Below are 13,978 nucleotides of genomic sequence, written 5' to 3'. Positions count from 1 at the left end.
CCTTATATTCAAACTCATCGACAATCACACTCCGGACCACCGGCAAACCAAGATTAATTTGCACGCAAGCCCGAGCAAATCTTCCCCTTTCCGCCAACTTAGTAGCCAGATCCACCTTGACTGGTCTTCCCACAGCAGAAGCGATTCTCATCATGGCTTTATCCTGATAGTACCATATGCTCAAACCAGATATTCGAATCCAAACCATAGTCTCCCCGAAAGTGTCCTCACAAGGTTTAAAATCCGGTGTCCATGGCTTGACCGCAATATAGTGACCGAAGATCATCCATGGCCCCCCTAGTAAAACCTTCTCTCGATCGTCCATGCGATCAAATTTAACGAGGAAGTACCCAAAACCCACATCCAAGATTTCATATCCACCGGTGATCCTCCATACCCCTTTCAATTTGTGAAACATGGCCGTGTAACTAAGGCTTTTTCCAAGAACCTTAATCACAATTGCTTCCTTGTATGGTTCAGAAAGGATGTTCCTAGCCTCTTCGGAGAAGTAAACTCTTGGAGGCATAGGATCTCCTTGTTTTCCAGTGACCACTGCCATGGAATCCTCATCTAGAGCTTCAGCCCGATTTATCCATGTGGCTACCGTAGAACCAATAACCTTGTCACGGAACGAAATCTTGGAAGTCACCCTGGAAACTAAGGTCGCCCTTACTTGATCCCTCCTTCACACCTGATGCAAACCCTCCCACACTCTCCCCCTTATCTCTTTCGATGGCATGACCATCTTCTTCACCGTGTTTCACCCTCAAACGCTCTCTCCCGCTCTCTCCTTCTCTCATTCTCTCTGAGTACGTACTCTTTCTCTGCTAGGGTTTTTTTTATTTAAAAGTTTATTACTAAAGTAACATTTAATACTTAAAAAATGTAACATATTTGATTATATATATATATATATAAAATTTTTATTTTTATTTAAAAATATATTTTGTCTATTTTTATATGTTATTTTTATTTTAGTAAGTAAATATTAATTTTATTATAAAATTAACTAATAAAATCTATTTAAATATCTAAATTAAAACAATAAGATAATATAAAAAAATCTAAGTTAATGTTCATTTTAGTAATTTTTTATTTAAAAATAATTTTAAATGGTATAAGCCAAATAACATTTATTATATTATAATCCATTTTGATACAAAAATTACCAAACATAAATCACTTTAACACAAATCTACTTTTGACCAAAATCAAATTTGCAAAATCAATTTTATGCAAACTCCTGTTTGCAAACTGTAATCCAAACACACACTAACTCGTATAATTTTACACCATACGCTTAAAAAGTGGACTAAGAAAGAACACGAGAGAAAATATTAGATGGTGAGAAGATCTATTTCCCCATTGTGTCAAGTGGTGATAATTTGAAGTGTAACTGTAACAGAGGAACAGAATCCATCAGAGGTTGATGGCGGCGTCGTTCAGGTGGATATTGCAACTGCATAAGGACGTTCCGAAGGCTGCGCGGTTCTACTCCGAAGGGTTGGGGTTCAGCACTAATGTGTGCACTCTCCGCTGGGCCGAACTTCAATCTGGTCCTCTCCACCTCGCCCTCTTGCACTCACCCAACCCCAAGTACTTTCTTATTTTTCTCATGTCCTCCTTCTGTTTGATCATTTGTCACCTTCTAACCATTTCAACAACCTCTACCACTTGGCCACAACTGACCAAGTCGTGCAGATGCATAAGGGCTACTCTTCGCTTCTATCATTTACTGTAACAGACATCAACACTACAGTCACTAAATTAATGGCATTAGGAGCTGAACTAGATGGCCCTATCAAATATGAGATCCACTGAAAGGTAATGAATGATCCATTTAACATTTAAATGTTCAAAGTTTTCGATGTGTGAATAATGAAACAAGGTTTGTTGTCATTCGCTTGTGATCAGGTTGCAGCTATGCGGTGTCTTGATGGTCATATGCCGGGCCTCTATGAGCCGGTATAACAGAATCTCCACTAACAGCTTCATCTATTGCAATCCATATCATAGTTAAATTGCATTAGGGTGATCACCATGGCAACGTTTGATAGAGAAGACATGAGAAACATCTCTTTTTTTAGGATTCCCTTCAATAATAGATAGTGTTTGTTCGTCCAGATCAATAACAGCAGTGCAGAGCGTGTGAAGCAGTGGACCTGAGAAGATAATAGCATGGGGGAAATTTTATAGTTAAAAATAAGATTTAAAGAGAAAGGATTCAGATTTTCGTCCGAAACTACCTGTCATGTAAATGGGGTATTTTCTGTCATCTGCATCTCCTAATAGTGACAGGAAATCCTCTTTTGAGTTTTTGGGCAGGGCAGCTGCCCTTTTCTGCCTGCTGATTGAGTTCTCATCATGTACCTTGAATTAAACCCAAGAATGTATTTACTCGCTGAATTAAGAAATGTTCTACTGATTGAATTATGTATAATATCTTGATATGCGAAATTGCAAACTAGTAATTTGTCTGTGTTTTCTGATTTGGATAATTGTGTGTGTCAGTTACCTGATTAATTTGTAGGTGGAGATACATGTTTGCATGGAAGAAAGGTGGTTCCCCCACCTCAAAAACTGAATCCCGCTTCCTAGAGGCAGTTTCTACATTGAGTATTCTGCGTGTACTTGTTTCAATTAAGTTGTAGCAATGCCCCACAGAAATTTCTGATGACCGGATCCGCTGAAGAAACCAGCGTCACAGGAAGACATTAGACTCATCATGAGCTCATAAAGATGAAAAAACGAAAAAAGGCTGCAAAAGCTTAACACTGATGGCATCCTCTATGCATGTAGCTTCAAGAATGTCTCGAGAGATGAAGTTGCGACCTATGCCACCGGCCACGACCTCATCTTCAGCCGGCGGTACAGAATCCAGAGTGAAGGCCTAAGAGGATCACAAAACAGTTTTGTACTTAAGTAACATTCTTGGCTTGAATTACACCTCTTGATAAGGTACTAGAATTCTCGAGAATCTTCATTTAGGATGTTATCACGGGATAATTTCTTAAGTCCAGGCATGTATATGTATAAATTAACTTGGAATGAGGAATGTTAGTTTACCAGTCCATGGCTATTGAAGCCAAAGGCACAGCTTGGAAGCTCTCCAGCATAAGTGTAACCAACGAAGAACATTCCATCCGGCAAGATTCCTTTGATTAAATAGCTGCATATTTGATTGAAGTCCACAATGAAAATTGAAAACAACTCTATTCGAATGCTGAAGCTAGGGCAATAAATAACTGAAACATTAAGCATTTGAGCTCACGTGTGGCCAACAAGCGCAACATTTGCATCCTCATTGTGCGCCGCAATGGCCATAGATTCGCCCACAACAAGAACATCAGAGCAGTCATCCAAGGTATCTGCACTGGAACTCTTTGCTCCTTCTTTTGGAATGAACGCAAGAATCTCCTTCCTGAAGTTGATAAGTAAAATCTGCACAACCAAAATAGATACCATAAATTTGATATTTGATATTACTGTTAATAAAGTAGCAGCATTTGACTCCGGCATGAAAATTTCAGAGTTACATGAAGAAGAGGCACTGCGCTGCCTGCTGCAGTACCCAAGAGTTCATCCCAATATCTTGGAAATTTTCTTTGATTATTATCGAAAAGGGTTTGGAGGAGTGATTGGGATTGAAGGGTATTATTGGCAAAAGGTAGAAGCTGATTATGAAGAATGAGGTCAGTAGCGAGCCTAGTCTTTATGAGTTTGGAGAATCTTTTGCCAATTAAAATTCCGAATTGATATGCATCTTGGCATGGTCCAACTTGAAACATCTCTACCTTTTTCCCATCTCTGTTCATATCGGAGCTTCGCGTTTTTGCGTAGCTTCCTCTCCTCTGCAGTGTCTGCCTTACCTTATCCTCTTTTGCACTTTTCTGTCACTTCACCTAATTCTTTTCTTCTTGTCAGTTATTTCCATGAGAACATTTATATAACATTTTTTAATAATATAAAAACTTGAACATATATCTATTATCTATCTCTCTATATATAATAGGAGAGCATTACATGGTTCATTATTCGACAAGTGTATAAGGAGTCATTGCTTAGTCAAGCATGTAATGCATTTATAGTGATGAATAATTATGTCATTGATCTATATTCCTTCATACTTTGTAGGTCTTGAAGTGTGGGTCTCTCTTTGCATCCAGCCAATATTTCCAAGTTTGACATTTTTTTAATTGACCTTGAGATATGACTGCATGATGTAATATTGCCAATTTATAAGTGATCCTGTTTATTTGAAAGATTTTTGGTTTATTTTTAAAATTAATTGGCTTAAAATTGGGTCGTGGTGTGTAATTTACATTTGTTTTTCCATGATTATCTGATTTCTTCTGGGCACATGGTAGGTTTGATGTGTGTGCTTGGTTATGTTTTTCTTGAAAATCTATATAAACTTTAATTCTATTCAGCCACACCTCAATGAGAAAGATATCAACAATAATTGAGAGAGTGGGAAGTAGCCATGAGCAAGAATAACATTCCCAATTCTAATGGATGCCTGGACAATTTTGCAACTTTGGAGAAGAAACTTTAATCAATTTATTATTATTTGGCATTCGTAATAAGTAGTACTCAAATAATATAAGACATAAAAACAAGAGTAAATATTTGCTGGCTTTAATTTTTGTTTTTGGAATTACCTGATTTTTTTCATTGGTCTATTTATATAAGTTGTTGCATTGGCCTCTCTTCCTTAATTAGTTTCTTAAAATTTAAACATAATTTTCAATGTGTTGATAATTTGTGTTTTGTTATTTTTCAACTATTTCTATTTTATGTTATATTTACACAGCCTTCCAAAAAGAACTAATTCAAAGCAAGCATTAGATTCATCCTATAAATTCATCCTATAAAGAGTTTTACTCGCCTGTGATATGTTTTGCTAAAACTATAACTAAGATTCACATTATTATCTCAAATTGCTTGGGTTGTTGACATCCATGTTGCAATTAGGGATTTAGATATATTTTTCTTTTAGCAGTGACAGTGATTACAAGTAGAAGATAGTTACTTGAAAGTTTGTCTTAAGGCTTCTCTTATTGATAGTGTCTTAAGGTGGGATGTCAAGGTTTTGGGGCTTAGTTCGGAGTTGGAGAGGAAGGGGAAGAAAATGGGCAGCTCACCAAGGAGGTATTTTATTTTATTTTATTTGAATACCAATAAAATATAAGTGAATATAGGTAGGTAATCAGAAGTTCTACAATTCCAATGGAATGATAACTGGAATTCAAAATGATTTGAAATGTTCAATGAATATTGGCATTGTTGTTTTGTCTTGCTGGAGTTGGAAACTAACATTTTTTTTGGTTTTCTATGGAGAGTAATGGGGCATTTTCTACTAACATGAAACTTCTTCATCCTTTTGGCCTTAATGCTTATGTTGTCTAGATTTAACTTTTGAAATTTGAAATTAGCTGAGCATAAAATTTCCCAACTACATTCTATGACACAACTACATTCCCTTCCAATTCTCATTTCACTTTCCCTTCTTTCATCTCTCTCTTTCTATTTCCATTTTATTATTATTTTGTTTCTTAGAATGCCTCGCCATTTGAGTTTCACATTCATTTAAAGGTTCATTCTTTATTTTTTAAATCCCTTCTTGGAAATACTTGTTGAAGGAGGGGAATTTTTGTTTTGGAAAATGAAAGAGGATGTGGAACTGGTATTTGAGATTTGTGTGGTGATTCCGAAGAGAGAGGCGATTCTTAAAGGAGATGAAGACTTTGATTGCGGCAATGTCTTTCCCAAGGAGCTTAAGAATGCAGGCTTGGTTGTTGAGAGAGTTATTGGCAATTCAGATGAGTTCTTCAAGGTTACACCAATTTCTTCTCAAATTTCTTAATTCTTCATATATATACTGTGGCAGAATATCATTATTTTATTTTCTTTTTTTGTTCTCTGTTATTTTCTTTTAACGATGAAGAACAGCGCAGGTATGTGTCATCCTACATGTGGATTTTGTTATTGGCATTGTAAATTGATTCCATTTGTCTAAGCTTTTCCTCTGAACTTACACTGCACCTGGTTTTATTAGATTCATGAAGCGGAAAATTTTACTCTCATTGTTTTAAATTTGTTATGCATAGGATTTTCTCAATCTGTTTGTTTGACTTTGTCAACTGTTTTTTATTTGCACAAAATCAGAACATCTACACCATCAAGGCATATAGTAGTTTATATGATTTAACATTAAATTCCTTTATTTTCATTATAGCATGATCATTTTTTCATTGCCACTGCAGGCAAGAATTGTTGCAAGCACGTGAAAAGCATAAAGAAGAGCAAGTGATTGCTTTGAAGCAGTCTATGCAAAGTGGAATGGTTAGTTTTTACCAGATTGCTTTTTTATGTTGATGTGGCTCCTATTCTTAGATTATTTTGTTGATGTCAAGGTCCTTTTCTTCTCACACTTCTAGGCTGTCATTTACAGGCACAGGCAATGAAAGAGCAAGCTCAACTGAGGGAGGAAATGGCATACCAATACAAGCTTGGTAACTTTGAGGTGAGAATCCCAAATTAAACTATTTGAGGCTCTTTGGTTGGTTTTAATGGCTCTTTGTCACTATAGGCTGCTGCTGCAATCCAGCGAAGGTTGGATATAGCTTCCATGAATAAATATCGAGAAAAGAGCTTTCTGATCAAAGAATTTGGTGACAGTTTCATGGTGATCATGCCTTCATGACAAACATCAATGTAGATTATGAATTGTTATGGTTATCAGGTATGAGATATGCCTGGGAGGTGGGGATGGATTTTATTTGTTCCGAAAGTTTAGTTAAATGCTCACTGTTTTGTGACTCATTTTTGCTTACTGCTATTTAGAATTTTAGATACTAGAATTTTGTAGAGGTTCTGCTTTTTAGCATGAAGTTAAGGTGGAAAAATCATGTTGTCTTGAACCGTAAATCTAAATATAATTTGGCTGAACGTATGAGATATTTTTCTATATCGAACTTGCATGCTATTATTCTCAATTTTTGTATTTTTCATTGATCTTGCAGGAGCGCCATCTTGGAGATATGAATAAGCAACTTAGGCTCAAGGTTTTGAAATATAACATACACCAAACATTTCAGCATAGGAATTATTATTGCAACAATTCTAGCTACGGAGGATACATGCCTGTTGTCATATTTGTTTAATTAATTTAATTAATGAACACATTTTTAAATTAATTTATTTTCTTGAAAAATTAAAATTCAATTTTCAGCTTGAGGCAAAAGGGTTCAATCTAAAAGCTATGGAAAACCCTATGGATTGTCAACCTGAGCCTTTCTTGCAAATAGGGTAAATGAAATTTCCAATTTAATTTTAGTGATGTGTTCATAGAAATAATTAATTAATGACCTGATTAAGGTATTAACACTCAAGTATTAATTAATGGTTTTTTCTTGGACTGAAACTTGGGTCAAGTATTATACTACTGGTGTCAATTATTTTATAAAAGCAATTTAAAAATCATAGACTATATATATATAGTAGGGATTTCTATCAATAGTAACTGACATTTTAGCTTCATCTAATGTTGCTTTCTTAGTTTCTTTCAATAGGTCACTTTCACACTATCATGCGCATATGATGAGAAACCTTGAATTTGATGTTAATTTGAACGGAGTCATAGTAGTTTTCATTCTTATTTTATTTTGTTTTCTCCCTCAACGCCAAAATTATCTTTCAGTCTGAAGAATCGTTGGTGGAGCTGCTGCAAAATCTCGCAGACATAGATATTACATTCCAAGGTTGAAGGTAATTTAGCATCTTTTTTTTTTTTTTTGAATTAATTTTATTTTCCTGTATAACGGGAAATAGTTTGAAGACTAAGGTTTAGGAAGCTCACTTTGATGGCTGCGTTTTATATTATAGATTAACAATCAGCACATACAATGTTGTCTAGAACCACCTCTCTCTTTCCTCCTGTTCGAACCATAGAGACCTGGGCATCCTTCTTTCCAGGTTTTGGTTGTCTCTGCTTCCAGGTTTTGGTTTCAAAATTCTTTTAATTTCTGTTGAGTTCAATTAATTTTGTTTGGTTAGTTTGATTTTAGTAATTATTTTAGTTAGATTTGTTTTCTGATTAGTGGATTTTTAGGTTGTTAAAATAGGATTAGATTAGGTTTTGATTCTGAATAGCTGAGAAATGTTTAGATTGTTAATCTGGATTGCTGAACATTGCTGAACATTGTTAATATGAGCTTGATGAATGTTGTCTAGAACAGAAATTTAATTCAGTTAATGGCTTCTTCTCTGGTAATGCTTCTTCTCGGTAATAATCTGTAATTTCTATTGATCCTTCTTGGTGCTGTGGTGGTTGTGATTGAGATCTGGAATTTGATTCTTCTTCTTCTAATTCTTCTCTGCTATGTTGTTCAATTTCTATTTTGTGCTTAATTTCTTCTTCTTCCTCTTTTCTTTCTTGAATTTCTGCTATTGCTGCTGCGATTTTCTTGTTTGGTTGATGGCTCAGATTCGATTGATTTTTTATTAATTTGTGACCGCTGTTGTTGTTGACCGAGATTTAGCCTAGCCTTAATCTCTTCCCATTCAATTTCCCATTCTTCTACTTCTTTCGAACAAATTTCAGGTAGGATTGAGCACATATATGGTTTCCCAATCTGCTGCTGGATTGCGCCAACTCCATAGTCGAAACCATGTCAAGGCTCGACCAGTTAAACCCCTTTCAACTTCTAACAATATCTGCTCTTCCGTGGTGCCTCTAGCATCTCAAAATTGGCCGGCTAAGATGGACCACCAATAACCATTGATTCCATCAAACATAGGAATTTCACTTCTGAAAAGTTAAGTTTCTTCTACCATGAATGCTCTTTATTATTGTATGATTAACTTAATTAATAAGTATTTGATTTTTTCAGAGGAATTTGAAAGAGGAAGGAGAAGAAGAAGAGTTGACACTGATAGTGATCTTGGGATATTTTTTTACTATTTTGTTTTATTATGGTTTAGTAAATTTGGAGCTTACTTAGATTATGTATCATGCTGTAGTCTTTTAAGATCAAAGTTTAAATGTTTTTTCCCCTTTGATTTCGTGTTTTGTAGGATTCATTTGCTGGTGAAGGTAATCATGGTCAGCCTTCTAGACAAGGTGATATTGATGGTGTTTTTAACTTGTCCTTGCAGTTTTTTTCCCTCTTCCCATCATGTTTGATTCTCTCTTTTGTAATAGTATGAAACTGCATAAACTCTTTTAGTGTCACCGTCTTCATTAATGGTGCGAATGGAGCAAGTCAGAAGAGAACGAGCCACCAATGATGGCAGCATGCGTTCAAGTCTGCTACCCATCTCACTGTGTAACATGTTAAGTGATACTCCAATACACAGTTTGGTCTTAACAAATGAGAAATAAATTAATATAACATGAACGAGGGCGTAGACTTTTATCACATGCTTTCGTCATCATGAGGTATCTGCTTTCGTACTATTCAGCTTCTTAATCCTATGCTATATAAACACCATTCATGAATTTGCCTCATCAAAAAATTGTGAACGCTAAGAGAACAAAGAAAACTTATTAACCAGGTTGGTTCTTATTAACTACTTCTTACTTGCCTTATAAATCCATGTGTAAGACGTTTCAAGAAAATTGAAAAATAATTGTGTTTATGGTGAAACAGAGAAGAAAACAATGAGTTCAGAAGATTGCCTTGGTTGGGCTGCAAGAGATGCATCTGGACATCTCTCCCCATACAAATTCAATCGCAGGTAATTAACCACACTAACATCTGATTGAACTTTAATTTACATGTTTCTAGTTAAGAGCTGAGATTTTATGATTTGCATTTTATAATTTACATGTTCCTAGTTATATTTCTACCCATATGAAATATTTTGTTGCCTCATTGGTCTTAATTAATTCTCTACTAAATTGGAAGCAGAGATAGACTGCCTCAATTGGATATACATTCGGCGGCAGCATGTTCGAGATAAATGAAGTGAAGGGTGGCAGTTCGTACGGTGCCCGAACTTATGCTGGTGGTGATAGATCAAGACAACCAACTAAACTTGAGTTGGAGCAAGCATTATATTGCCACCATCACTAAGAAGCTCAAGAAAGAATGAAACTATCCATAAATTAGGATATTGAATCTTGATGAGTCCACTAGTAGTTACTTGTCATCTAATGTATTCGGTTTGTATTATGGCATGGAAATAATTGCTTCTTATTATAAAGAAAGCACTTTGTACTCACTGGTGTGTTTTTCTATTTGTACCATCAATAAAAATTTGTATTTATTAAATTTATATTTATTTTATATGAAAACAAATTTATTTTGCAATGGAAAAATCTAAAAAAAAAATTATTTTACTTTACTGATGGATTTACAGACGGATTTTCTGTCTGTATTCAGAGTTTTGGATGATTTTCCAAGGTTCCAATTACCGTCAGAAAATTCGTTGAAAAATCTGTCTGTAATTACAGACAGAAAATTTGTCCGAAAATCTGTCTGTAATTCTCAGACGGAAAATCCGTCGGAAAGTTCGTCGCCTTCGGGAAATGAATGGAGAATTTACAGAGGAAAAATCCGTCGGTAACTGGTAAAAATTCGTCGATAACCAAAAATCCGTGTGTAATAAAGACTAAATCTGTCTGTAAATTCGTCTGTAATAACTAATGTTTTAGTAGTGCTGATAGAAATGTCTACATCACAAATTTCTTCTCTCCGGCAGATTCTATGATAAAAATGCCACGTCATTAACATTTAATGTTCTTGCGGAGCTAATTGAGGTTTGTATTTGTGTTGAAAATTTAATTCAAATATGTATATATATGTTTTTACATGTAAATGTAAAATTCCTTTTAAGAAGCTGTGGTCACTAGGCACCATCCTCTTTATATCTTTTCTATAGCAAGAAATACTTTTGTATTTTGTAGGAAATGCGAACCAGGTCATGTTCTATTGTGTTTGTCGCATTTTTTTGCTGAGTCAAAGGCCTATCCGTACAAGGTATTTTATGTAAATTTTAGTCATCTGATCTATCATTGACATATAAAGATTTGATTTATGACCTATTAAAATAGATGTTTCCATTGCAATGACTTTTACTATTGAAGTAGGACGTGAAACTCCAATCCACATGGTAATTCATCTTTCTTTTTATCTTTATCTTAGGCTAACTATGAGTTTTTAATTTTTCAAATTCCATGCTTTCATCTTCGATCGATGATATCTTTTACTGTAGGTTTTTTTAATACTTATTGGTTTATTTTTTTATTGGAAAGCTTACATATTCCTTATCATTTTAATTGTTCTGTTGTTTCATTATAACATTTGTGCATTGAGTTGTTCTATTGTCTATATGCGGCAATTTCAGGCTATTGATACATTTCTTAGATTTTTTATTAAATTTACAAATCCATTTTCTTGGGTGGTTGGATAATTTTTCAGATACATTTCTTGATTTTTTAGTTTTTGAGAAAGAGAAGGCAAAAAATAAGTGTTTAATTTTAGCTTTGTTTCATGTTCTAAACTCTTAATGCATGCTCACTTTTGTTCTTCTCTTTTTAGCCATTGAGAATGCTATGACTAATATTCCAAAGGAAGACGCAGTTTGTAAAATTTGTGCTCATTATAATAAAATATGTTTTACTGAGTTTTATAAAATATTAGAGGTAAATATTAGGTAAAACATCAAAAACTTACCCAAAAAATGATGCTTTCTTCGTTGATGGATTTATTCCTCTGTTTTTCACCTATTCTATTTTTTATTTTTTTTCTTTTTTAGTTACAATATTAATGCTATTTTTTAATCAATTTGATACAGGATTCAAATTTTCTACTATTATGGACTGTTACTATTTCGTGATGAAATTTTTTACTAACAATTTTATCTTGGTGATTCTATTTTTTGAAAAGCTTTCAAGCTTAACGGGTCATCAAAATTTCTATATTTGTTTTTTTTTGTGCTTTTCATTATAAGAAGATTATTAAGTTACTTAAAGATCTAATTAGGAATTTGATCCCTCAAAAGTACACTTGACATGAGATTAAAAAAAATTGTGGTATTTTTAACCTTAAAATGCATTTCATAGTTCATCTTATAAAGGTGTTATATCTATTTGACTAAATTTGGGATTTTAGACATAAATATACTCATTTTGTAAAGGTTTTCGACATCAATTTTTTTTTTTTTTTACTTATATAAATCTCTATATATTAATATTATGTCTTTTTAGCAGCAACAGTAAAGACAAAAATTCTAACAAATGAGTAAGAGGACCAATTCTAAGAAATGAGAACTTGCTTCTTTAATGATAGAAAAGCAGGCAGTCTCTTAGCAAGTAGGGTAATCTCCTATGTTTCTCATACTGTTAATGAAGGGTCTTAGATAAATACTTTTTTCTTATCTTACTTTTGATTTTTTGGGGACGTTTTGTGCTCTTTGTTGTTATTGCTTATAAAGTGTTTTGAGTTTTATTATTTCATTGTACTACTTTGAAGTTGAATCATTCCAATTAAAGTAATTTTAGCCCTAAAAGCATGAACTACGAAATGGTAACTTAGAAGTTTAGGATATGTATGTTATGCTTAGGTTCGATTGATAAATATGCATTTGTAGGTCACACCAAAGATAGGTTATGGTTTTGTATTTGTTATTGGACCTATAAAAGTAATAGAAGGTTGAGGATAACTCTTTGATTTTTGTTTCCATGAACCCATGTATTTACATACCAAAAGCCATAGATTATTTTCATAACTTCATTTTCAATTGATTTCGGTTAAGCAACAAGTCATGTAACTTCTGTTGAGATACTGATAAATCATGTTAAATGTGAAGGCCATGGTTTTATTGAATGAATAAATTCTTTGTTTTGGTGTCATTTTAAATGTAAAGGCCATGAGAATTTGGTTTTGATCATTATATATTTTTCTGCTGATATTTTCAGTATGTTATGTAAAATACTTCAGTTATTGTTAGAGAAAGTCAATCATGTATTTTATTACTAATTTATAGGCAAATGAGTTTTTTAAAGAAAAATCAATTGGGTGTTTTATATGTGAAAGTAATTTGATGATTTATAGTGTTTTAAATTTTAGAATAATTTTTTGCTATAATAATTAAAAATTTTGACATTTTGATTTAATAAAAAATGTTTGCATGAATAATAAATTCTTAGAATTTAAAATGATTAAAACAATTAATAGACAAACGTATTAGATTTTAATTGCATATACTTTTTTTTTATTAATAAAACAAAGACATCAAGTAATAATTTAATTAAATTATTAAAGTTTTACTTAAAGAAATAACACGAATAATAAATAAAATTTAAAATCTTAAATAATATATATTTTTTGTTTGAATTTTACATAATGAAAAAACTCTATTTATTAAAAAATAATATATAATTGTTATAATAATGATAAATGAATTGATTGGGTTATACATATACATCATGGATGAAGAAGAGTTCACTAGGTGTCATGATATTAAAGTATTTTCTTCAAATAATATACTTTTAAAAAATTTGCTATTTGAATATTTTCTATACTCTATATTATTATTTATCATAAAAAGAATTGTGTCTAATGAAATAGAAACAAATGAATTAAATATGTACTAAATATTATGTTGGAATAGTCTTATAAATAAAAAGAGATAATCTAAATATTATGTGGAATAGTTTTACAAATAAAAAGAGATAATCTAAATATTGGATGAATATAATTTTTTAATATATAGGAGGAACAATTTCAATAATTGATGTTATTTTTATATAACAAATTTATTCACTTATTTAACTTTTTTTATTAGTTAAATTGTGCTCTAAAAATTATTCCAATTTTTAAATATTTATTTTTTATAATATCATTAAATATCAATCAATTATGTTATATATATGTATATCAAAATTAATTATCAGAGTCAGCTAGCTATTAGAATAAAATACATGTTGGAATATAAATATATATTAAAAATAAATTAAAACATATATATA

At 32.6% G+C, this 13,978-nt stretch overlaps 2 protein-coding genes and 1 long non-coding RNA gene across 4 annotated transcripts; 2 read left to right on the top strand and 1 right to left on the bottom strand.

The window, feature by feature from the left end:
- Window positions 1-1,199: 1,199 nt before the first annotated feature.
- On the bottom strand, window positions 1,200-3,980 carry LOC112732506 (uncharacterized). Its single transcript, XM_025781252.3, has 7 exons — window positions 3,537-3,980; window positions 3,272-3,441; window positions 3,067-3,169; window positions 2,774-2,890; window positions 2,516-2,686; window positions 2,247-2,370; window positions 1,200-2,162 (listed from the first exon to the last, which is right to left on the bottom strand). Exons 1-7 carry the CDS (start codon window positions 3,813-3,815, stop codon window positions 2,017-2,019), a joined length of 1,110 nt encoding a protein of 369 aa, XP_025637037.1. The 5' UTR covers window positions 3,816-3,980; the 3' UTR covers window positions 1,200-2,016.
- Window positions 3,981-5,022: 1,042 nt separating this feature from the next.
- LOC112732507 (uncharacterized) lies at window positions 5,023-8,743 on the top strand. Of its 2 annotated transcripts, XR_011869845.1 has the most exons (9): window positions 5,595-5,836; window positions 6,267-6,345; window positions 6,455-6,526; window positions 6,593-6,745; window positions 7,026-7,067; window positions 7,235-7,311; window positions 7,703-7,770; window positions 7,888-8,000; window positions 8,606-8,743. XR_011869845.1 is itself a non-coding variant. In XM_072212208.1 (6 exons), exons 2-5 carry the CDS (start codon window positions 5,739-5,741, stop codon window positions 6,704-6,706), a joined length of 363 nt encoding a protein of 120 aa, XP_072068309.1. In that variant the 5' UTR covers window positions 5,023-5,151; window positions 5,643-5,738; the 3' UTR covers window positions 6,707-6,745; window positions 7,026-7,156. The 2 variants fall into 2 exon arrangements, 1 of the variants encoding a protein (XP_072068309.1); XM_072212208.1 differs by lacking the exons at window positions 7,235-7,311; window positions 7,703-7,770; window positions 7,888-8,000; window positions 8,606-8,743 and adding an exon at window positions 5,023-5,151 and having other exon boundaries at window positions 5,643-5,836; window positions 7,026-7,156.
- A 677-nt stretch (window positions 8,744-9,420) lies between these two features.
- LOC140177978 (uncharacterized) lies at window positions 9,421-10,227 on the top strand. Its single transcript, XR_011869846.1, has 3 exons — window positions 9,421-9,558; window positions 9,654-9,741; window positions 9,915-10,227. It is a non-coding gene; the product is annotated as an uncharacterized lncRNA (long non-coding RNA).
- The last annotated feature ends 3,751 nt before the right edge of the window (window positions 10,228-13,978 follow it).

Source organism: Arachis hypogaea, chromosome 13 (assembly GCF_003086295.3).
Source record: "Arachis hypogaea cultivar Tifrunner chromosome 13, arahy.Tifrunner.gnm2.J5K5, whole genome shotgun sequence".
NCBI classification, from domain to species: Eukaryota; Viridiplantae; Streptophyta; class Magnoliopsida; order Fabales; family Fabaceae; genus Arachis; species Arachis hypogaea.
Note: the sequence above shows the minus strand (reverse complement) of the source record. Positions and strands in the feature narration are given on the sequence as shown.

Bases quoted from the DNA above. Each gene is read 5' to 3' on its own strand.
- LOC112732506 (XM_025781252.3), bottom strand. From the start codon at position 3,815: ATGAACAGAGATGGGAAAAAGGTAGAGATGTTTCAAGTTGGACCATGC. The intron at 2,891-3,066 runs GTAAACTAACAT...TGATCCTCTTAG, and splicing joins GCTTCAATAGCCATGGACTG to GCCTTCACTCTGGATTCTGT. The intron at 2,163-2,246 runs GTAGTTTCGGAC...TTATCTTCTCAG, and splicing joins ATACCCCATTTACATGACAG to GTCCACTGCTTCACACGCTC.
- LOC112732507 (XM_072212208.1), top strand. From the start codon at position 5,739: ATGAAGACTTTGATTGCGGCAATGTCTTTCCCAAGGAGCTTAAGAATG. The intron at 5,837-6,266 runs GTTACACCAATT...TTGCCACTGCAG, and splicing joins ATTCAGATGAGTTCTTCAAG to GCAAGAATTGTTGCAAGCAC. The intron at 6,346-6,454 runs GTTAGTTTTTAC...TGTCATTTACAG, and splicing joins AGTCTATGCAAAGTGGAATG to GCACAGGCAATGAAAGAGCA.